The 23,991-nt window shown below is 55.8% G+C and overlaps 1 protein-coding gene across 1 annotated transcript in view; it reads right to left on the minus strand.

Moving 5' to 3' along the window:
- Positions 1-23,991, minus strand: part of LOC142085205 (E3 ubiquitin-protein ligase Rnf220-like) — a 166,997-nt gene that overhangs the window by 16,963 nt on the left and 126,043 nt on the right. Inside the window, exon 2 of the mRNA XM_075156994.1 lies at positions 12,359-12,488. Coding sequence (XP_075013095.1) covers positions 12,359-12,488 — 130 coding nt within the window. The remainder of the gene's footprint in view (positions 1-12,358; positions 12,489-23,991) is intronic.

Genomic DNA, 23,991 nt, shown 5'->3' on the forward strand with positions numbered 1-23,991 from the left:
TCAAACACTTTTCAGTGCCTTTTAAAGTTTTTTCGCTCTAGGCCCTTGCAGAGAGCACAATCTTTGGAGACCTTGGGATTCTCTTTAATCACCCAGCCAGGCTGCAGTGGTCTGAAATGATTACACATTTACATAGTAATAACCCCAACACTCCCCACATTATTTCATGGCTAGCATATTTCCACTCGGCGAGTGATCCATGTGTTTTAAATTATAACCTGTACATAGGAAATTAGTTACTAAGTACAATATTCACGGGCTCGTCTGACACTTCTAATTAAGGTGATTTACACAGAATTATCCTACGAAATAAAAAAATGGTGTTTTGCTAGCTAATAAAATATAATTACTACCCACTTTTATAAGTTACAGTTAGTTTTAATCTATTTGGGGAATTGTTTATCTAGTTCATTACAGCAAAACAACTTCTTTCCCTTTTATGCAACCCCCCCAAAGTACCAAAGACGACAAGAAGTGCCCTGGAAAGACCCAGCGATTCGGGCAGCCTCCTTCTCTCTCTCCCTACAACTTTGCATTTCCAAGCGATAAGAGGCTGCTTCCTCGCTGGTTCCCTTTCTCGGGGTTGCGGCACCAGTTCTGGCAGTGCATTCCTGCATCCCCACGTGTTTGGGTGCCCTGCGCCTCTGTGGGGACAAAATAAGGTCCCTGCTCTGGTGCTGCTGGAGGGCTCTGCCTTTGTCACCCATTAACGGGAGCTGCACGCCAGGTCCCCACGCGCCCAGGGGCACTCGCCGCGGACCCATCGCTCCTCTATATTAGGGCACGTCAGCTTTAAGGGGAACATTTGCTCTCAGCGAGGGCCTCCACAATGAAAGCAAGACTCAGGCTATATGGCAGACATGCAGATGTCTTTTAACACTAAGCAGGGATTTGGTTAGGAGCATCCACAGATGCAACTGGGAATCCCCTGGCATCTCCCTGAGAGAGCCCCAAGGGGCTGTTCAGACCCAACACTTCAGTCGTGATGTTCCAATGGGCAGCTCAGCATGCCGAATACATGCCCTCCTTACCCACAGTCTTGGGGTTTCCCTACCCCGCCGTGGTTGCTGTTACACACAATGACCTTCAGGTTTACTTATTTTTTTGTTATGGTCCTGCTTTTTGGGGTGTGCTTGCCATAGGGAAAAAAAAAAAAGCAATATGCAGGGAATGGTCCCTTATCATCCCCATGAACAGAAGCTGCTGCTTCCCACGTGGAGAATCCAGGGTATGAGATGAAGGCTAAGCGACCATGAGCAAGGTGGTACTTCTCCTTTTCCTTTAAGCCTCTGCTCTTGCAAGCTGTTGTAGGAATCTCAGCTTTCCTCCAAAAGAAAGAAGTTTTCTGGGTGCCCGAGTCAGGAGACAAGCAGAAGCCTGCAGGCTTGCTCCCCACAGGAGATGCCTTGTCAGCCACCGGGCAGAGGACCACGACCCAGGGTGTGCTCTTGGTGCCCGGAGCCATCAGATGCAGGCAGGGCTCTCGCTGACCCCCAGCCCAGGCAGAAGCCTGGTGCCAGCGGCTGCCCCAGGGAAGCAGGGCAGGAGCCCTCCTCCTCCGCGCTCACCGCAGCGCACACACTGACTGTGCCGGCACCGGGCATCACCACATCGTCCAAGCAAGGCTTGGAAAGCTCTGTTGTAATCGTAGCTACAGCTCAAATGTTTGCCAATGTAAGGAGACGGAGAGATAGAGATGTGCTCAGAGGGACAATGTGGGTGCAGAGCAGTGACAGGACTTGCCTGAAATCTCAGCGCAGCAACAACAGGGCCAGGAACAGCCCTGACACCGTGCTTCAGCCTACCACAGCCGCTTGGGCTCCCCAAGCATGTTCAAACGAGATTTCTGCAGAGCCCCCACCCAGGGCAAGGCAGGGCTTATGAAGAGCATCCGTCAAGGAAGGGCTGAGCTCTGCACCTGGCACGGCAACCACCCCCCGGCCACACTCCCCACACGTAATTAATAACAACTGCAAGAGAAGAAGTTCCTTGAGCTCAGGCAGCTACAGTTGTTTGTGCTCATCCCTTAACGACATCACAGCCAGAAGAGGTTTAAAGAGGTGGTAAGAGGGCTGCTGCCACGCAGCTGGTGTCTTCCAGCCCTGTAACCCTTCCACAGAACAACTCTCAGCAGCCCTCTGAGTTTGATAGGCACCAGCCAGAGCGCATGCAGCTCCCACATGAGATCCTGCAAAGCCAAAAGTTTTCTACAAGCCGTGGCCAACTGATGTATTTCTTTTTTTTTTTTAAAAAAAAAAAATCTAGTGGAAACAATTTATTTTTTAGCTGTGGGACTTGCAGCTCAAACACGCAGCCTTGGGACGGGAGCCCCGGCAGCGGAGCAAGCTACCTGCAGAGCTGTGCGAATGGGAACACCAGCTGTAAATAAGCAGTCGCCGGGTAGAGAGGGAATTGGATTTTTGTGAACGCCAGCTTAAATAAGTGGAAGTGTCACTTGAAGCCTAAATAAGGAAATGGGAGTTTGATGATTTTTTTTTTTTTAAAATTACATGAGGCCAAATCCTCACCTAGCTGCAGGTGACAGCCCCGGGAGTGATCTGTGCCGTCAAGGAAGCATGCCAGGATTTTTAACCTGCCGTGGCTCCACTAGCAGCACCTACTCCGAGTGCTGAGTACATCTCCTGCATCCAAAGATGGGGAAAGGGGCCAAGTGATGGTAAAAATTGCCAAAGATGCTGGAGTCAGGACTAGAAACGCTCTGCACCCACAGTCCCAGCCGTGCTTCCCAAATGCTCCCCCAGTCCATATTTGTGAGACCACAGTGCCCAACGTGGTCAGCTGTGGCAAATGTGACCCCACAGGGCAGCCACCCACCTTCCCCAAAAAGATGATGCTGCAGCAGAAATGCAGCAGGATCATAAAACACTGAGGCATGACCTGACCACGCTAAAATCCCCCATTTGCTCTGTCCTGTTCGCACCCCCGGCTCTTTCTCCCCTGCTGGGGTTTTTCTTTATCAACCCCTGGTACCCCCTGCCGGGAGCCCTGGCTTAGAGTGGGCGACAGGTTTCTGGGTGAGGATGAGATGGTCCACGTGTGCGGGGCGAAGCAGGAGGCTGGGGTGGGAGGGTTGTTTCCTTTCTCTCCCACTATTTGAAAAGGAGGTGGCTGGAAAAATAAAGAGAAAAGTCGGAGGGAAAGGTCATGCATTAGATTGATCTGGGGGGCTCTTTGCTACCGTGGCTGTAATGGCTGTTTAATTATTCCCAGCTCACGTGGCAGTTCAGAAGAGGCTCCGCAGGAGGCATGCGTCGCTTAAGGGCAAATAACTGGCCGAAGATTTATTTCTCACCCTTGGGTTTCCATGCATCCCTTCCCAGGGCTCCCGCTGCCCTGGGAGTCAGGGGCAGAGGAAGGCTTTGCCCGCTGAGGTCCCAAACCCCAGGCCTGGAGTCAGGGAATGGGCTGTGGGTACCGCGGGTCCGGAGGCACTTCAAGGAGCGTTCATAGCACTTCCATGGCGTTGCATGAGCGAGGGGATACGTGACCCACAAATTTTCTTACCCGCTGAAATAACCTGGAAGCCCTGACCCATGAGAAGTGCTCTCACCCACGGATTATGGGCAGCACCCTCTGCCTCCCCTGGGGTCTGCCATGGGAGGGGAGGAATGGGGCATCTCTAAGCGGGACAGGCGGCTGTATGGCTTGTGCTCTCTCTGCTGGAGAAGCCGTGGATGAAGGGTCCAGGCTGCTGCCATTGCCACCCTCTGAGTGCACGGGAGGAAGCTGGAGGGTCTCTCTTCCCTTTCTGTCCATGATTAATCTGCCACAGCAAGGGGCAGGGACACAAATCAGAGGGGGGATGAAAGAGGATAAATCCACGGTATCAGCATTTGCTAGATAATAAACAGACTCCTCTCCTCATAAATTTCCCTCCGTTCCCCAACGGTTCCCTGCCACTGACACCGGTGGGCGAGGAGCTGGGCTGCTCCTGGCCTTTCTGGCATCCCGGCCAGTGGGGAGAGCCACGGCTCTGCCGGAGAAGCCCGGGACCTCCCACCCAGGCTGGCATCCTTCACCCCCTGTGCACATGGGGTTGTGGCGGGGGCGGCAGGACAGCACAGCGAAGCCCAATCCAAGCTCATGGGCTTCAGAGAGTGCATGCGACACCTGAGCTGACTGCGACGAGGTGATCCATACCAGCGTGTGAAGTGGGTGGGAGAACCACCAGAGACACCGGGCACTCTTGAATTTACTTGAATTTACTTGAATTTCACTCTCCATCTCAGTCCCCCCAGGTGTGGCTTGTTCTCTCTCCCTGCCCCGGCACAATGCTGTTTCCTCACTCCTCATTTCGACAGCAGCCAGCTTGCCCACTTCTCTGCACCCCATGTGGGGATGTGACCCTGCCTCGTGGTGCCAGGTGGCCCTGCGCCCTGCTCGGGTATCACGGAGAAGCTGACACTTCCAGGCGGGTTTCTCCGGTAACGGAGTGTGTTTAATTTACATCTGGCAGGAGTCACACTGCTGGAGAAAGCGTTAGGTGATGCCACTTCCCACGCACCTGGAGGTGTGTCCGTGCCTGAATCTGGACACCCATGACCCCGGAGCTGAGGTCCCACACCGAACACCTCTGCTGTGGGGTGGCATGGGATGCCCTGCTGCTGCCGTGGGGACCGCCTCCCTGGGGGGCTCAGGGCAGAGCAGGGTGGACTTGATGATCTTAGAGGTCTTTTCCAACCTTAATGATTCTATGATTCTATGATTCTATGAAACGACCCCTCCTGTGCTCCAGCCCCCGGAGCAAAGCGGCAGCTCCCAAGCACCAGCCCTGCCCCAGCAGGATTTGCTGGGCGACGTTGGCTGCAAACCCTGGGCAAACCCTGGACGCTGCACGCGCTGCGGGAAGCGCCCGTTCGGGTACCCGGATGCTCGGTGCTGGGGTGGGGTCTCTCCCTGGAGCAGCTGGGCTCACGGGGAGAGCATCGGGGAGACATGACAGGTAATGAACTGCTCGGTTGAACACCTCGGGGGGTGCCAGGGCCCTCCGGGAAAGCCCCGGGGAGCCCCGGGCTGGCCGGCCGCCTTCCCCACGGCCCAGGGAGAGGGGTGCCGCAGGGGAGGTACCCAGTCCCGCCTCGCAAAGCACTGTCAGGCACTTAATAGTACCTGTCCCCACCATCTCCCCGGCCTGGATTTATGCCTTGAGGGGTCACCTCTGGCGAGACTCTAATAACACGACTTTATTAGCTTTCTTGTTCCTTCTTTAAGATACAGTAGCAAGGGGGGAGGAGGGCAGCGGCACCTCGGGAAGGAGCGGGGGGCGTACGGAAAGGAAGCAGCTGCCCTCGCGATTCCCCTTCTCGGTGACAAGGGGGAGAGGGAGAAAAATGATGCTCCCTCGAAATTTATCATGCACCCAATTACAATGTTAATTGGCAAGTCCCAGAAATCAATTAATTCGCAAATTTTTTTCAATTAAAAATTAAGATAAATCATAAAATGTTATTAAGCAAAGGCCAAACTCCGTGAACTTTTTTTTTTTGTAGGCATCTGGGTTTTTTTTTTAATTTAAATAAAAAAAGAGCTGTGTTGCCAAAGCCCGATGCCCTTGAGTGCCTTTGCTGAAGCGCAGGGGGCTGTCATCAGCAGGACTGGGCTGAAGACAGATAAAAAAATATCGACCAGTCGGACACACTGCTTCTGCTTTATTGATCAGGCGGGAATTTAACTTGCTGTGCATATCCACCGTGTCAGCAAGGGCCACGGGCGAAATTAAAAGTACTTGGCTTGGAGATGTCGCTTTGATACCGGGGGGGTGGGGAGAGAGGGAGGGAGGGAGGGGGAAGAAGAGGGGGAGAAAGGGAAGAAAGGAAAAGAAGAAGGTGGAAAAAGAAGAGGGGAAAAGAAGGAAGAAAAGACAGAGAGAAGTTGAGGAGCAGGAGGTTGCAATGCCTGCTTTTCCCTGGCTGCAAGCTCACTTGTTGGCCAGTGCTCCTTGCCCTCTCTGGAGCACTCTCAGGTGCCAGGAAGGGAATCAGCATGTATTTCACTGTGGCTTGGAAAAAAAATCCTTCTCGCTCAAAAACATCTCTAATCTCACTCGTTCAGAGGCTGGGGGACCTGCAGCGTTCGCTGTAGAAGAGGTCTGGGAAAGTACCTGGCCATCAAGTTAAAGTCCCCAGGCATAAATTGAGGAGACCTGAGGCGAGAGCCATGACCCTGATGTGACACATGACAACAGAGCTAATTCGGGTTTTACACACTCTATTTATCCTGCTGGGCCTGGCAGCGCGGCCGCTCGCCCTTCCCAGAGCAGCCGCCCGTGCTGGCCCCGGGAAGGTCTCCTCCAAGGGCCCTTTGGGACACCACAGCGCCCAGCAGATCCCACTGAAATGAAGCAAACCCTTGCCTGGGGCAGTGCGAGGAGCAGCCGTATTTAAACACAGGGTTCCCTGAGCAGGAGAGGGGTCAGAGCCACGTCTCAGAACTTGCTCTGGGTCCTTATCCTGACCAGGCGTAACACAGAAAGCCCCTGTCATTTGAGCGTGCAGGGACCACAGGGCTGGTGTCCTTCTCTCCTCGTCCATCAGCAGGAGTCTCCAGTGCAGACTCCGGGGGGTTAACGGGATGACTTTAATCAGAAAGACCACAAAACACTGGGAAATCAAGCTGTGAAAGGATGTGAAATCCAAGATGCGTCTCCAGAAGCCTGGAGAAATCTCTCAAGGACAGCGACCCTGCCTGGATGACCAGGCCATCTCCCAAGGTCCCACAGCCTTCATGTTTTAGCTATATTGCCAGCTTCCTCCTTATTCCTTAACCCGTCAGGCCTGGAGCTGCCTCTGTCCCCCGAGGAGAGCTACCGCCGTGCCGCTCTGCATAAAGAAACCTTGAGCTGAAGCCCCCACGGCAGGGTGAGGATGCTCAGTGCGGAGCCAGGAACGGAGGCAGCACTTTCTGCTTCCACCTCAGCTGCCAAGGGAGGGAGGGGAGGTGAGAGGAAAAGAGCACACGTGCAAACGAGGGAGAAGAAGCTTCAGAGGGATGCCGAAGGAAGATTTAAGCCTGGGCAGAAGTCCACTGAGAGCTGCTACGGGAGCTGGAGCTGCCACAGTCCCATGGTTGGCTCTTTTCCTCTGACATGAATCAAAGCTGGCTCCAACAGTCAGGCTGAATCCCCCGTCTGGGCATTTCACCCGCTTTGAATCAGGCCTCCCCACTGCGCCTTGCTCTGCCCTAACACTATTTGCTTCCCTCTTTGTGACAGCATCTTTGAGGTCACCAGAAAACAGCTCGCAGCACTTTCCATTTGCACCAAGGTGAGAGACCCCGGTGCCCTCTGTGTTCCGGGAAATGCTTCGTAATCAGAGAATTGGAAGAGAAATGATTCCTGGACACACCAGAAAGGTCATTAGGGGGAATCAGTAGCTCCTGAGATGCTGGGTGCACAGGGGTGTCTCCCCACGCTCCCAGTGCTGTGGCAAGGACCAGTGAGAGCTGCTAGCCCAGGCTGGGAACAGCCAACAGGTGGGCGTGGGCTTAAAACACAAATATGCTCAGATTAAGCCTTCAATGCGGAGGGAAGAAAGGAAGAAAAGTGAAGGGGAGAGTTTGCACAGCCATGGGGCACTGCGAGAGCAGCATCGTCCCCCGCCTGCCCACCCAAGCACGTCCATCCCCGGAGGCACCCGCTGGGCACCCCGGGCGGCTGTTGCACCACCATGCCCAGCCGCCAGGTTCCATAGTGCAGGCACAGGTAATATTACAACATGGCATGAGGATACTGCTGGCTACATCTGCTAAGCTTAGAAACCCCTTTAGATAAGGGATAGATAGTCCTGTCTGAGCTTGCACCGTCCTTCAGCTGCAAAAGCAGGAAGAGAGCCGGCATGGTCCAACTCACTGCTCCACCCTCTGGACCATTCCCCAGCTATAATGATACACCTCATCCTTTTGGGGAGGTGAAATCAGAGCTCGGAAGCATAGGTTTGCTGCTGGTAATGCAGGGAAGAATCTGCCAGCTGTCACACAGGGAAATAAAAATGCCCCCTGTCAAATAAATTTTTTAAAAAGAGCACTGCACATTCAAGAACAGAGCATCAGGTTATTAAAACTACTGCATCCAAAGGCACATTCACAACCTTCAGGTGCTGGACTCAGCAACTGTAATATTTGTAATGTGACTTCCTAATGTTTTTTAAACAGTCAATAAATGCCTCTTCCCCAAACTCGAGAAAGCACTGTGGACCCATTGGGGACCATCAACTGAGGCAGGCTCCACAGCTCCTGCTGCCTCCTTTATTCCTCTTCTCTCCTCAAACTCATCTTCCCTCCCACCCCAAACTCAAACCATAGCCTCAGACCTGCCCCTTCTCCACCCAGCCTCCCCCATCACCAGCAGGTTGTCCTCTCCGGTCACTGCCTGGGGAGCAGCGGGCAGGGTTTAAGGGTCCCCCTGCGCACCGCCACCTCCGTATTTACCTGCAGTGATATACGCAGCGATACTCTTGTATGCACATGGGAATGTGTGTGTGTGCCTGTCCTGAGGGACACCCATGGGTGCTGCTCTTGAACGCTGTGCTTGCCTGCACTCCCGGGTGGCCCTGGGCTGGGGAAACGCGTCTGCAGCCAAAGCACCAGCCGAAGCTTGGAGTTGGGGCATTGACAGCTCCAGAAAGAGTCTCACATTTCAGTGTGCTTTATTGCAAGCCTTTAATACAGATGAGGTGTAAACCAGGTGAATATAAATCGAGTGAGGATAGGAGACCTGCATCTAGCGCACAGATAAGCTTCATGCACACAAGCCAGGAATATTCATGTATTCTGCAGCGACCAGCCTGGCTGGGGCACAGGGCATCGGCGTACACAGAGGGTTGCTGTTATTACTTCTTATTTTTACCTTGGTGGCACTTAGCTGCTCAGCTGGGGATCGGCACCTTTTGCTCTCCGAGCTGTACCTGCAGAGCGAGGAGAGCACCTCTTCTGCAAGCGCGTGGGGCCGCCGCTCGCCCGCCTCCCGCTCTCTGCTGCTTTGTGCTTGTGCTCTGCAAAGGTGAGCTACTAGGTAATTTCTCTTTGGAGGAGGAATACCAACAGTCTTGCCTGGCAAGAGTTAAACCCCATAAAACCAAGGCTTGTAGTTTTGTTTTCTTTCAATTTATACCCTTCACTTAAAGAGTGGGGGGAAAAAAAGAAAGGAGGGGGAGAAAAAAGAAAGCCAGGTGACACATTCTAAGAGGGAGCACCGAAAACGTGTTAAGCACTTCAAAATCTCATATATTCAATCGGCCTCTGGCAAGACATCTGCCTAATGTTAGCGCTTAAATATCCTTTTCCATTTTACATGCATTCAAGTCTCATTTGAGCGAAATGAAACGGTATTATTAAAGGGAGATTTTGCACAAATGGCCTGAATTTGACATGTCAAGTTCAATGAGGCTGTTACATATGTAACACCGAGAAGGGCTCGGAGGCTGCCGGCTCTTGAAACAGCGCCAGTGGCTCAGAAATGAAATTTGCATTCAGAGAGCCTTGCCTCGCCGCGCGGAGCTGTGCACGGGGCTCGGCCGGACCCGCGCGGGGTGGAGGAGCCGTGGGGCGAGCACAAGCAGGTCTCTCCCTGTGCTTTGGGAGACTGGACGCACCAAGAAGGCAGCAGAGCTAGAAACTCAGGTCCCTCATTCCTACTCAAGTCCGCTTTGTCAAGGGAAAGCTTGACCCTGCACCAGGGTTGGATCCTCCTGAGTGATGTTCATCACCGGTCCATTGGCCGGTGTCCATCCCCTGGGCACGCACAGCCCCTTGGCACGGGTAGGTACTGCCCTGTGGCTCAGCGTGGCTCCTCCTGCCAGCATGGCTCAGCATGATGCTCCAGCTGGGTAGACCTTGAGATGTCCCTGCCCTGAGGCCAGGACAGACACACCGGCACTGCCGGTGGGGAAGAAGGGCTGCCCCTGTCCCCTGGGGCATAGCAAACCGCATCCCCGCCAGCTGAGCAAGGGGTGCATTGGTGTGGGTGGGATGCAACCCCCGGCTCCTGGTGAGCTGGGACCACGGGTAGCATCAACCAGGTGGCTCCTACAGCTCCCTTGTATCTCAGCCCCAAAAAGGTCCTGTGAACACCTGGAGGAATCTCTTTTCTTCCTTCTCTTCCTCTGCCCTCCTCCGAGCGATGCCGAGCTCCCCGCTCCGGCGATGCCCGACAGCCCAAGTGAACACTCCACGCCCGGCGGAGGCGGTGGCACAGGGCAGCCCCTCCACCTTTCTTCTCCACCAGCCTCTCCCCTCCTCTTGATCGGGCCCTACGGCAGCACCTCGGCTGGCTCACCCCGCCACACAGCCCCGCGGCCGCGCTGCCTCGGGGGAGATCCCGGCACATGGGGAGCCCCGGCGCCGCGGCGGGAGCTGATGCGGCGCCCGCCAAGTCGCTGGTGCTGCAGGCTCAGCGGGCAGGAGGGGATCTGCCTTCCTAACCCCGAGCGCTGGAAATTTATGATTTTGTTGCAAATCATTAAGGTTTATTAAAACTTAACAGCACAAGCCATGATTGGCTGCATCCTCTTTAAATTAAAAAAAAAAAATGGCCCTTGGAAAGCAGCCCCCCGGTTTGCTTCTCCCCATCAGACTGATAAGTAACAGCTGCTCAGCCATTTCGGTAACGAGTCGGTATTGGCAGGGAGCGGCCAGGGCTGCCGGTGCCCGTCACGTTTATAGGCCTACATTTTATTTTTATGTTTATTGGGTTATTTGAGATCATTATTAGTTTCTCTCTCCTCTTGTTGATGTGTTCTTGCTCCCGGCTCCTCCAGGCGGGAAAGGTGGGGGAAAGGGAGATGGGGCCACCCGCTAGATCGAGCCGCCCCGCCGGAGCCGGGCAGCGCACAGAAGCTCGACCCGCTCGCGTCCCGCTGCCCGTATTGCTGCCTGCCCTGCCCGCCCTGCCTGCTGCTGCCGCTGGCCCCTGCCCCGCTCCCCTCCGGGACTGGGAGACTGTCCCTGTGCAGAGCTGCCGTGTTACAGATTAGCCTCCATCGCCTGAATCCATCGTCTAGATTGAACGTTATCTATCATGCTGCGGAGGGAGTCGTTATTTAATAATTAATAAAGACCTCTGATTCTTCTTCGCCGCCTGCGTGGCCGAGCGGAGCGGGCCAGGGAAGCGAGGGCAAGCTGGGGAGAGCTGTCTCCTCTCTAACTGCTGCTGTTATTTAAAGGAATAATGCCATTCTTTTTCATTTGTCAGCTGGCCCACAATGGCCCTTGTCATGCTTTATGATTTAGGGTTTCCTTTCCTTTCCCATTAAACGCCACCTTCCCATCACCGCCTCGCGCCAGCCAGCCTCCGCTCCTGGCTTGCGGTTTCAGTTTCACTCTGATATTGGCCCAACTTCTTTGATGGGCTCCTCCGAGCACTAATTGCTTCTGTTCATTTAAACCTGTTCACTAATTTGCAGTGGCCCTTTATTAAGTTGGATGCAGCCCAAATTACACCATAAATTATGCTCGCAAGGGAACTGGGTGTCGCGGGGGATAAATGGGCTGCCTGTTCCCTTCCCCCCCGCCTTTCTCCGTCTTCCTGTGCAATGCCTGGGGGATGCGGGTCTCAGCCTCAGCCTGTGGGTGCCGAATTTGGGAGATCTCAGCCCGCACCCATTTGGGAAAGTCTCTATTTCTCTAGCTAAAGCTCCCTCCTTCTCTCTGCATCTGCAATGGCTATCGCTCAGTTGCAGAGAAGCTCCTCGCCAGGCAGGGACGGATTCCGCGTCCTCCGCAGTGTGCACAGCCACCTGCAGCCCCTTGCCCTGGCACAGACGCACGCTGACACACGCGCTCTCCCTCCTCTCCTTTGCTTCTGACGTAACTTTGCTTCTGGTCAGCAGTTTGATTCCTTTCCTCACCTTTTAATGACCGGGGAATTCATTAATAATTGAAATAAACACGCTCTTTTCCAAGGCTGCTGAGTTTTATTAAGGCAGGGGCAGAGATCTGCCAACCCTTGGCTGCAGCCATTTCCTAAATAACTGCTAGCAGTTAAAATGCAATTATTATTATTATTTTTTTTAAATAGGGGACTTGGCTGTGCTGGGGAAAGCAGACGGGAGCTGAAGGCGGCCGAGGGCCACGTGCACCATTGCTGCAGGCCTGCTCCATCACGGGATGTCAGCAACGTGAGAGCTGCTGACCCGAACGCACGTCCCCGGTGTCCCTGCCCTCCGGGAGGCATTTCTGTCCCATCTCTACCGTTGCGGTGAACCCCAGGGAAATGTTTCTGCCCTGCTGGCTAGCTCTAAATCTTCTATGTCTGGTAGCTGTGGGTACCACCATCTCCTTTGCCATCTGTGGGTGCGCCGGCTGGCTGACCCGGGGATGCTGGTGGACCCCGGCAGCTGCTTACCTGATGTTCAGCTGGGTGAGCTTCTCCAGCTCCTGCTCCATGTGCTCTTGCAACTCCCCGGGGCGAAGGAGGACCTGGCAGATGGGACAGATCGGAGCCTGGCTGTCAAACAAAGTCGCTTTCTTTTTGCCTGCGGGGAGGAAAAGAGGGGAGAAAGCTTTAGCTGCCATCAGCATCGCCTGCGCTCTGCCCTGGTCCCCGTCCTAGCTGAGGTCCGAACCCAGGGGATTTTCTCCTGGTATAGCCCCATTTCTCTCCCCATCCCATGCTCCCTGGGGCAGGGACTGGCTCTGTTCTGCAGCAGGAGAGCAACTGGCATGGGAGCATCCCAGCCCCAGCCTTGGGACCTCCAATCTTACAGGGAGAGCAGCAACAGCCACATTTCAGGAGTGACCCTGTGCAATCCTGGCTTCCCCAGTTTGCGGTGCAGACGGTGTGGCTGGGGGCAGACGGATGACACTGCACTACCCACTGTTCCTATTAACTAATAACAGTAAATTAAGAAGAGCCATCTTCATCCTCCTCGGTAGTCCTGAAGTCGGGGGGGTCAGGATGACCCCCCCCGAAGGGCAGAGCGATTCTCCATTGGCACACAACAGTTGGGAGGCAGAGGAGACCCCACGGCGCTGGGCTGCAGATGGCAGGGAGCAGGTCCGGATGCTCGGCATGGCCGTCCCAGCAGTCACCGGGGATTGCTCACCCTGTCCCCGGGCTGGGATGGGGCCCCTCACCCTCCCCGCACCACCGGCAGCTCCGGACCCTGCAGCCGCCTGAGCCCCGAACCCCCTGGGGCTGCATCATACCTGGGTTATATCTGGGGGTGCCTGTGAACCCCAATCCCAAGCTGGGCTGAGCCCTGGGGCTGCCCTGGGGGGCTCTGCCTCACCCACTCCTCGCCCCAAATCCCCCCCGCCGCTCCCCTGCCCAGCCACATCTCCCTGGTTCACTCCGTGCTCCGAAGCCAATTTCCTCCAGCTCAGAAACTTTATTGCCCCCTCTGTAAGGAATATACAGCATCTATTTAACATAAAATAAAACTCTAAAGCAAACAATGAAGTTTCAATAAAACAGAGAAGCCCGTGGGTCTCCAGGCCCCCCTCTCCCAGCTGTATTAGCAGCTCTGCTCATGAGAGGGCGTGCGGAGCCCGGCTCAGATGGCTCCGGCGGGGAGAAACATGCTTTATAGCCGCCTGTTGTCAGCTAACGTGAACCCTCCTGCTGGATTATTTATTTATGTATTAGACATGGATCAAATTGGTTAAATCCGAGTGAGAGGCAGTAATGCACAATAAAGCAGTCGGCGCTGGATACAAGGGGGCTGCGTGCACCGTGGCCTTCCAATCAGGAGCCAAAAGGTGCCATTTTATGGCTCCTAACGATGGCAAGCCCAGTTAAATGAATCCCCATTAAAGGAATAGACCTTCTCAAAGTATAAAACATTGGTGTGAGCGGCTTTACTGGGTCCCTGCGCTCACTGTATAACCGCTTGGCGCAGGCATTTAACGAGAGGAAGGGTCTGAAATAAGTTTGAGAGTCACCTTGGCTCATCCTTGCCTTCCAGCAGGACACAGCGTACGTGCCTGGTGGGAGCGGGGCTGTCGCCGGGACATTGCCTGCCCTTTTCTTCAGCCTCCCTATAGGAGATGGGGGAAACTGAGGCACGAGGGGCAAGTTGGGGCAGGCCAGTGCTATGGGGCAGCCCCTACCTCCCCAGCTTTTCCATCCACTAGGAACTCTCCCATTTGCAGAGCCAGGAGGAAAACCCAGCCGGTCTCTCCTCCGGACTTGAGCCGCTCGCGATGGCTCCTGGGCAGGGTCCCAGCAGACTCCAGACACCTCAGCTCCTTGTCCCCACCACCCTTCTGCCGGGGAGGACACAACGTGCAGCCCGTGCAACTGGGAACATCTTCCTCTCTCCTCCTTCCCTTGTGTTTAAATAATGCCCAGAACCCAACCCAAACCCAAACAACCAGCTCCTGCTGACCCTTGCGGGAAAGGTCGGCATTTCAGTAATTCCACCTTCCTCTTGGAGCTTTTCCACTTTTGTGTAGCGGGGGCCCGAAATAGCCCAGGAGCGTCCCCGACCACCTGCTATTTATAACCCCAACTTCGCAGCAAAACAATGGAGCTGTCTGAGTCTCCCTCCCAAAATAAACAGGCAGCCTTTGAGCGGACGGGAAATCCTGCTGGATCCCCGCTGTGGGGTGTGCAGATGGACGGGTAAACAGACTGCCCTCCGCCCTGCCGCGCCGCATCCCCGCTCCCAGCCCAGGCCACCACCGTGGGGCCCGTGAGCCCCCCCCGCCTGCCACCCACAGCTTGGGCTGGTGGGACAGGGATGCTCTCGGCAGCACCGGAGGGTGAACCGGAGGTTGAGCATCCCCGGGTCTCTGCTCTCCGGGGAGCCCAGGGGTGTCTGTTTGCTGGGGGAGGTGATGGAGAGTCCTGGACCGCAGTGCTGGGACGGGCAGCCTCGGAACAGGAGGTGCAGCTGAGGTCCCGCCTGGGGACCAGCTCTGTTGCGCTGGGCTGGTGGCTTTTTTAACCTCCTGCACACCCAGGTTCTCATGCCCTGCGTGTTCTCCAGGGCTCTTCCATGGGGTGCATGTTCCTAAGCAGAGGTGACTTTGGATTTCAACGGCCGGGGCAACTGGGAGGGATCTCAGGCCATGGGAAGGAGCCTTGCTGCCTTCCACGGCCACTCCCAACCCCAGCCCAGGCCAGCAGGAGAAATGAGCAGCAGCGGCCTTACCCACCAGCTACACCAACGATACGGCAACGAATTTGTGCCAAGGAAGGACGTGACAGCTGTCACCCTGCATCCCCGTGACAGCGGGGGAAGATCCCCTTGCTCCAGTGAGCACGGGAGGCTGGTGCTTGCGCTGAAGCAAGGGCTTCCAGAGAGGCAGGAGAACAGGGACCCGGCCAGGCAGCCAAGTCCCTGATGTAGAGATTGCAAAGCAGGAGACAGAAGGAGCCCTGGCTCCTGGCCCAAGGGGCTGACAACTGCGCTTTTGCAGGAGCAGGGCTAAGTGCGAGTGACAGGCAGAAGGGAGGGATCACCTCCCGTGCCAGCAGGACACCTACGCAAGCCTCCCCAGGTCTGCGAAACCTGCTGCACGCCCGCAGTGCCGCAGAGGCTGCCGGCGGGATGCGTCTCCCCAAATCAGTGGCAGCCACATCTGCAGCGTGCCCCGGAGCCCAGCACACGCCCACGCTGTAGTGTTTCACGCCGGGCAGCGGTACCCAGCTCCATGGCGTGGGATGTTGGGTTGTGGGGAGGGAGAGGATGGGCATCGTAAGTCCTCGGTTGTGAATGCAAAGGTGGAGGGAGACGCGTACATCCCGCCTCTCCTCTCCGGAGCAGGGGCATCCCGGTACTCATGAAAAAGCAAAGGATGCCGCACTGTGTGTGCGGCTGGACCGCCCTGGGGTGTAGATGCTTACCCTGCTCGAGGGAGCAGAGGGCATTGATTTGCCCGGGGCAAAATGAAGGGTGCAAACCCCGAGCAGGCTGGCCCCGCGCCTGCCCCAGCAACGAGTGCTCCCCGCTCTTCCCTCCCCGCCCTGTGCCAAACCCGCTCCTGGGAGACCCTGAATGGCTCTTTTCAGGCTTTTGTTTTTTGGCAGCTGTGTTTTTGTTTTCTTTGCCCCTCTCTCTCCCCTTCACTCTCTGGTTACTCGGTAGGCTCAGCTCCAGTGTTTACCCTCCTCAGCTCTGCCGTGCTTTCCCCGCTGCCGACCCCCCGCTCACCAGTGCCAGAGAGATGAAAAGGCAGAGCTTTGGTGCTCCCGCTGTTTGCACGGTCTCCTGGGCTCCGCGGAAATGTTTAACTCCAAGTGTTGAAACTGAATATTTCCTGCTCTGAAAGCAGAGGGCTCGATGCGCAGACGCACCCCTGCGTGGAGGAATTTGTCCACGGGCTCCGTTGGAGGGCGTCTGCAAACCGATCCCAGCCCAGGCGGGCACTGAATCGAACCTTCCTGATCTCACTGGGGGGATCAAGGGCCAGATCCTGCCCTCAGTTACACCAATATGGATCCAGCCTAATTCCCCTGAGTCAGGTCTGATTCACCGCAAAGCAACTGCTAAGGGGACGCAGGCTCCAGGCTGGGAGCTGGGCTCTGGTACCAGGGATGCACACATGGCACCGAATAGGCGTGAAGGCATGAAGCCATCCCTGCTCCCACCCTGCGCCTGTGCCCTGGGACGGAGGGCTGACAGCACCGCAAGGCGTTTGCAGGCCAGGACTGGGTCACTTGGAAGGGAGAGCTTCCCCCTCAGCAGAATGGGAAATGCTATTTTGGAGAGCATTTAAGTGAGGAAAAAAGGGGCCCGGCCCAGCCCGCCAACAGCCATGACAGCACGTGATGTATACAGCCCCTCGTCACTATGCAGCATGGAGTAAACGATGCTCCCAAGTCACTCTGAATGAGCAAAGGTTACAAGGTGTGAGGGCTCGCTCTGCCCAGGAGCTCGGCAAGTTGCCAAATGAACGGAATAAATTGTTTGTTACTCAATTGCTGAGCTCCGCTGATGGCTTATTGCACAGCCAGGTGCCTCCCCAGGGACTGCCACCGCGGTGGCACAGGCAGGGAGCACTGATGGGGGCCCGGTCCCCGCTGGGGACGTGCTCGCTCTTTCCTAACGGCCCTTCACTGGGCAGACCCCAGGGCATCTGCCCAGGTTTGGGGGCATCTTCTCCCCACGCTGTCCTTCCTCGTGGCCATCTGAAACTTGCCCCCGGGAGGACCAGCTCTTCTCTCCCAACTCCTGATTTCTCCTATCTCAAACTGTTTTCCACTTGTCTGAGTATCAAACTCCCCCTCCGCCGAGATGCCTCCCTCCATCTCGCCCTCCTATTCCCTCTCTCTTCCTCTTAAACACCCCATCATTTAAACCCAATCAAAGCCAGTTGATCTGAAACTCTTCTGAATAGAAATGACCCCATGCTGGGGCCCCCGGCCCCGCGCGCCGCTTCGGGGGCCGCGCTGAAACCAGGTGGGTGGTAATGGAAGTGCTGACACAGGCTCCTTGACAGCATCGCCACTGCCAGCGCCTGTAATAATCCCTCCCGGCTCCCCCGCAACTCGGTTTCCGCGGCGATTATTTTCCATTCGATGATGGGCTTGCTGTTATTTGTGTACTGATAGCAGATATCTCGTGTGACAAGCCTCCTTTCCTTCCAGCTCAAAAAACAATAATTCAAAGAAAGCCCCATATTAGCTTGGAAATAGCCAAACGCTCGCTGTTCTCCCGGCGAGCCCGCGCCGCAGCCGATGAGGCTTGCAGAGCCCTGACAGTAAGTGGCAGCCAAGGGGCTGCGCCGTAGCCGGGGGACGATGACAACGGTGGGGCGAGGAAGGCGGAGATGGTTCATGTGTCAGTGCAGAGCACCCCGGAATAACAGCAGAGGCAAAAAGTATTTGGTAATGAAGTGAGGGAGCAGGAATAATGTTGCTCATTGCTCTCCCATCTCCCTGCTATTTACTGGTGAGCTCCCAGTGCCATCCCCATAGGGCTGCATCCTGCCTGCTGGGCATCGCCTTGGGTCCTGCTGGTTTTGACTGGGGCCAAAAGGTACGTGGCCCCCAAAAACCTGCAAAGGGGGTGGCTTGAGGTCAGGGCACGTCCCGCTCCTTCCAGCAGGCCCTTCCCCTCCCTCGGGCTCCTGGCTGAATGCGGGATGCAGACCTCGGCTGTGTGGGATGCAGACCTCAGCTTGCTGCTCAGGACCGGGCACCCTGGGCCTGGCCCCTCCTGCACTTGCTCTGCCCGGGGCGATGGAGAGCCAGGCGCCGGGGACAGCGATGGGCAGTGAGGTGACTGCAGGTTCGCGTGCTGTGGCTGGGTTCAGCATCTGGCCATAACCACATCCACAGCACGACCTAACTCTGCAAACACCCCACAGAGCAGCGAGCGCATCCAGATCACCGGGGAATCACCCTGTGTCGAGCAGACCTGCCCTTCCCTGGAGCACCTGCGTTTTGGAGGTCTGTGCAGGCGGGAAGGGAACAGAGGTCTGGAAAAGTGGCTTTTCATGTAAGAAAAGGCTTTTGAGGAGTCACTTCTTCACTCCTGCACCACAGCGCAAAGCTGCCGCAGGGCACCAGCAGAAGCTGGGCTCAGATCGTGCTGGGCACGGCACGGGGCCGCTCCTGCCTTGAATCTAGCAGAGAGGGGCACAGGGATGGGTGACAGCCGGTTTTATACAGCTGGAATGTATAAAACAGAGAGGCACATATGGACCGAGGGACCTCTACAACCTCCTGAGCAAACTGGGGCGCAGCGAAGAGCTGAACTCAGCCCCCTGCATCCCCGCCAAGGGCCTGATCCCCAGCGCTGCTCCCTGCTAAGGTGCCCAGGCTGCCAAGCAGTTTAGAAAATACACCTGAGGCTAAAATCTACGGAGGGATCCGAGGCAGAAAAGCTTGCTAAAATCTTGATTTTCCTTCCAAAGAAAAGAGTTGCTCTTGTAGCTGCCTCTCCAGGTAAGCTGGATACTGGAGAGGACTGGTGTAAACTGGTGCAGTGCTCCTGCCATGCAGCTAATGCCAGCTGGGGTGATCCCATGGGTCGCTCAGTCAGAACGTGTGTTCAAACAGCACCCTGGGCCCTTCAGAGGCTGTTGCACGTCCCGTTGGGTCCGGCACCACGTTTCTCATGGCGGGTGGCAGCCCGGCAGCAAGGAGAGGTGAGGGGCCCCTCCGAGCATCCGACCCCACCGCTCGCGATCCCGGCCCTGGCTCTCCACCTGCGGAGATCACGGCCGCCCGGCGCGGGGCAGAGGAAGATGGATTGAGCTGGGCAATAATTTAAGAAACTGAGTGAGTCTGTACATCCAATCACTTTACAAATCAGGGGAAAAGGAGAGAGGAGGAAAGGCAGGAGCGGGGGGAGAAGTGAAAAGGCCGCGCAGGGAAATGCATCACAATTACTGTCTCGGCTCTAATGAGGAGCCTGTCATGAGGCTGTCATCCTGCGGAAAGCCACCTACTCAGAAAGATTCAATAAAAAAGTAGCAGAGAGATAAAAAAGAGATATATTTCAGCCCTTGCTAATATTCTTTTCATTTGTCCCAGCACAAAATAAGATACTGCACTTAACCGGCTCGGTTAAAATGAAAAGGGGGGGGGGCGGGAAGGGAGCAGCATTGATCAATACCACTAAAAGCCGGGAGACACGGTGATGGAGTGCAATTTTTTTGTCTGTGCTGAAGCATAGCAGAGGCCCGGGCGGGGTAATTTATGATTCGCACGCATGCTGGCTAACTAGAGGCTGACAAGACAATGAATCCTCGATGAGAGGCACGCGGGCCGCTGGGAGAGCTGGAAAGGGAGAGTGTGACAGGGACCTGGAAGGGAGAGGAGAATAGGAGGGCTGGGACGGGCTGTGGCCCCGTCTCCCCACGGCACTGCTCCTGGGCTCAATGCGGCTCCGCAGAGCGGAGCAGAAACGCCTCCCCGGGCTTCACAAGAGAAGAATAGAGGAACGCCGAGAGCAAGCCAAGGGGCTGCGCTGCCTCCGTCCCTGCCCGCCTGCCTCGCAGCTCCTGGCCGGGCAGGCTGCCCGTGCTGCCTTCCCCCAAGGAAGCACATCGGTGCCCGGCCACGACCTGCACTGGGAGGAGATGGACCAGGGACCAGGCACAGAGACAGATGATCCCTTCTCCACTCCAGCTTCTCTGATGGGTGCTGATATGAATCGGGGCAAGCTTAGGACCGCAGAGCTGGACCTTCCTGCTGCCACCCATCCTCTGCCCTGGCAGCGGAACTGGAGCCTCCTCCAACCCACTGCCTCGTCTCCAAAACACACAAGTCCTGGGGAGCAGCTGGGTCTCCCCGACATCAGTGGGGTCCCTGGCTTCAGCAAACATGGCGCAGCAGAAACGCTCCTGAGGGCATCCTACAGCTCTGTTCCCTCCAGCCTGGGGGACCTCCTGGAGCATGACGCACCTCCCTCCCCCACATCCTTGAGCTGCCCTCCATCCTGTGGATCTTGTCACGCCATGCAGCCAAGAATGGCCAGGCTGTGGACAAACCACCCAGAGCCAGTGAGACCCATGGACCCTGCATGCAATTCTGCAAATGCTGTGGCCCACAGCCAGTCCTTCCACAGCGGGGCTTGCGAAACGAGGCACTGGGACCCAGCACACTCCCCAGCAGGCAGGCAGCCGGGCAGGAGACCCCAGGGCTCTCTCGCTGCCTGCACCGTCTGTGCAGCCATGGCTGGACCGAGTGCAGCGAACGGCTCTGCCTCCTCACCATCCCCCCTTCTCCTCCTCGGCCACCCGGCATGCCTGGGGTTGTGCACCCAGAGGTGGCAGCTGGGTGACATTCACCAATAGGCCTCTGGCCCTGTTTGCTGTCACAAGGGTCACTTTTTGTCCCTTGCTGAACCAGTCCCCCAAGCTGGGGTTCCTGCTGGCCCGGTGGGAGAGGGCGGAGAGGAGGAGCTGCGTAACTGCATCGCCAGCGCATGCCTTGATTATCCATGCTCTGCATCAGTTCTTGGGATGGAAAGACCTGGAGTAAAATACCTTCTTTAGCTGCCAAAAAATAATGGCAGTGGGAACTAGAGAAGGTGGGAGTTTCATAGGGACATCCCTGTGTCTGGCTGGGAGCCCATAAGAGAGCTGGGGTCCGATGTCCCAGACACTTTTGGGGTCTGCGCCATGCCCTGATTGCTTCATCCATACCAGAAACTGGGATGCAGTCGTGAGCGGGAGCGAGAGCCCTGCACAGGGCCTGGCGGAGCACTGGAGGGGCTTCTCCCTCCCAGCCTTATCCCACCACCGCACATCCCAGCTCCCTGCAAAACCCGCAGGACGATCCTGCACCAGACTGCCGCTGCTCAGCTCTCGCACGCCCCGTCCTCCTGCTCCTCTGGGTCCTCGGCGAAGCATCTGGCTGCACCCAGAGAGACAGGATCAGCCTGGAAATGGGTCTCTGCCCTCACCATTGACAGGGAAACAAGAGCCTGAGGACCCCCCAACTGCCTGCGGGCCAGGGGGTTGCTGTGGGTCCCCCCGCAGCCCAGCGAGGCGCCCCGAGAGGGGCTCCCGCCCCATCCTGTCCCCGCAGCAGACGCTCGCAGGCAGCCACACGTCTCCATGCCCTTGACTTGGAGGGCAGCCTGTTAAGTTGGTGATATACTGATCCGTCTATAATTCGAAGGGGTGATGGGGTAGAGTCTTTCCCTGCCTCCCACCCACTCCCTCCCCCCACTTTCCGGCTCCTCTCCTCTCCTCCCTCGGGGGTGTGTGGGGCACATATCGAAAACACAGATATTGAACTGTCAAAACTATTTCCTACAAGAAAATAGATTCATCAGCTTGCAGCACGCAGGGTCATTGCCACATTTTCCCCTCGCGCCAGCACCTGCACATGCCGGCGCATACCCAATGCCTCTTCGCAGCACCGGCACTTTAGCTTGTAGCTCAGGGCCCTTAAGTGACTTTGAGAAATGGATAATCGATTATAATTCCACGGGCCTCTCTGCAGATTTATCTGGAGAATGTATAAAAGCCAGGGCTTGGGAGAAGCGGGTCCTTCTGGCTAACACGTCGATTGCCTGCGCTCTCTGTGCCCGGCTCGGAAAATCGCATCCCGAGCACGACTCTGTTTAATCCATCAGTACACAATCAATGCACTCTGTAATCAACTCTTGATCACTTAATTTTACACATGTTGGCTGAATCCCTTTGTTTAATCACTAGATCAGGCCGCCTTGTTGCACTGCCCCCTCCCTGCTTAACCCTCCCTGACCCTCGTCCCCCCCCGCCGGCACCACCAAATGCAGCCAGGAGCCTTCATTTCACCTTGAGGAAGAGCTCCCGTGAATTTAGAGAGCCGTGAGATGGCAAAGGAAGAGCAGAAAGGAAAACAGAGGGAGTGAAAAAATAACGCCGGAGAGAATGAAAATATTTTCCCTTCTGTGTCTTCCTAGAGCTTGTCCCGGCCGTTTCCACCCACATAACAGAAATCTCTGCTGGGATTTAAAAGGGGGCTGGATGTTGGGATACGCGCACCAAAGGCCTGCAGCATCCCAGGGAGAACGGACGCATCGGGGTGTCACTGGGCAGATGCACCAGCACACGACGGGCACCCATCATGTGGCTCCCTGGGCTGCATCTAGCCCCTCCAGCATCCTCCCCACCCCGTTATTATTTTGACTGTTTTAGCAGCCGAGGCCATTACGAGCATCGGTTCTTGATCTTTCCCTCCCAGAGGCATCCTTGGGAACATCGCTCCCATCTCGCCGGGGTTCATCTTTCTTTTTATGGCAAGAGCACGACCCTCGGGTTGCGAATGCATGTAAACGCAGCTATTTGGCATTTTTAGCGTGATTTGTGTCGCTAGCCTGATGCCACCTCACCCTTCACACGTGCTCTGCTGGCATGCCAGGGTCAGCGTCTGGGGGATGCTCATAGGTGGGGATGTCTGACTGCCCGACATTGAAATGCGCTGGGATTTTGCATGTGTGTGCCTCATCCTGCTGTCGAATAACCCTTTCCAAGAAGAGTTTGTGGCATTTTAACTGTGTGATGAGAACCTGAAGGCTCAGAGATAGGGGGACCACGTACTTGCAATCCAAACATAGACCGTTTTGACCAGCCACATAGGTCACGCAGCACGTTCCTCCTACCTGAGCAGCACAGCGGTCATTCATAACCCGGTTAAATCTTCCTTTTTAAAGAGGCCTTGGTGCCACCTTTAATTTGGCACGTGGAGTAACTGCTGCACATGCTTGCAAGAATAAACGACGGGATGTGCTTGAACAAGAGGGATCTGGAAGCGCAATTGCCAGGGGAGCGTGCAAATGTTAGCTTTGCACAGGAAACTCGCACAAAACTGCGTGTTGACACCAAGAGGCCAGTTGTAGGACAAAGCAGGCGCGGATGTTTAAAGAGAATTCCAGTTGCTATCCTATAGCAAATAGTCTTCAAAGAGCCCCTGGAGCTCTCAGCTTCTCAGCATGGAAAGAGGAGCTTGTACAAGATGAAACGCAAATAAATAGTTTACCATAGAAAAGATATCCAAGGCAAAGAGTGAGATGCAAGTTTTAGATCTCACATTAGCCAGCTGGGGTTTTATTGGTCCCCAAGTAAAAGCTGTAAATAAAATACAAACCTAACCTGCATATTGTCAAACTACATTTAAAAAAAAAACCAACTTAATTGCACTCAAGAGCACCAAGGGGCGGCCCGGTGCACGGTGCATCACAAGGCAGCCCGCAGAGCTGTTAGTAAAGTGTAAATCCAAGAGCTGGACAAGTGGAGCCTTTTACCTTGGGATCTGCTGACAGGCACAGATTACTCCGGCTTTGCTAACGTAGCTCATTCCTGCCCCAGAAACTCTTGGGAAAGGGTTAGTAAGAATAGAGAGCGCAAAAAGCTCTCTCCTCTGCTCACACTGACATCGGTGCCAGGGAGGAAGGATGGGTGGTGGGTGGGATGCTGAGACCCCATCTTGTTGTTTCCAGGCTCCTGCCTGGCTGTACGGAGCGAAGGTGATGCTGCGCTTCAGGGTGGCACAGCCCAGGTGACAGGGACAGCGTCTCCAGCCAGAATTAGCCAGCAGGGAATGGGTGAGTGACCAGAGCATCCTCCCCTCCTGTCCTGACTGCTGAG

This window comes from Calonectris borealis, chromosome 8 (genome assembly GCF_964195595.1).
Source record: "Calonectris borealis chromosome 8, bCalBor7.hap1.2, whole genome shotgun sequence".
NCBI lineage: Eukaryota > Metazoa > Chordata > Aves > Procellariiformes > Procellariidae > Calonectris > Calonectris borealis.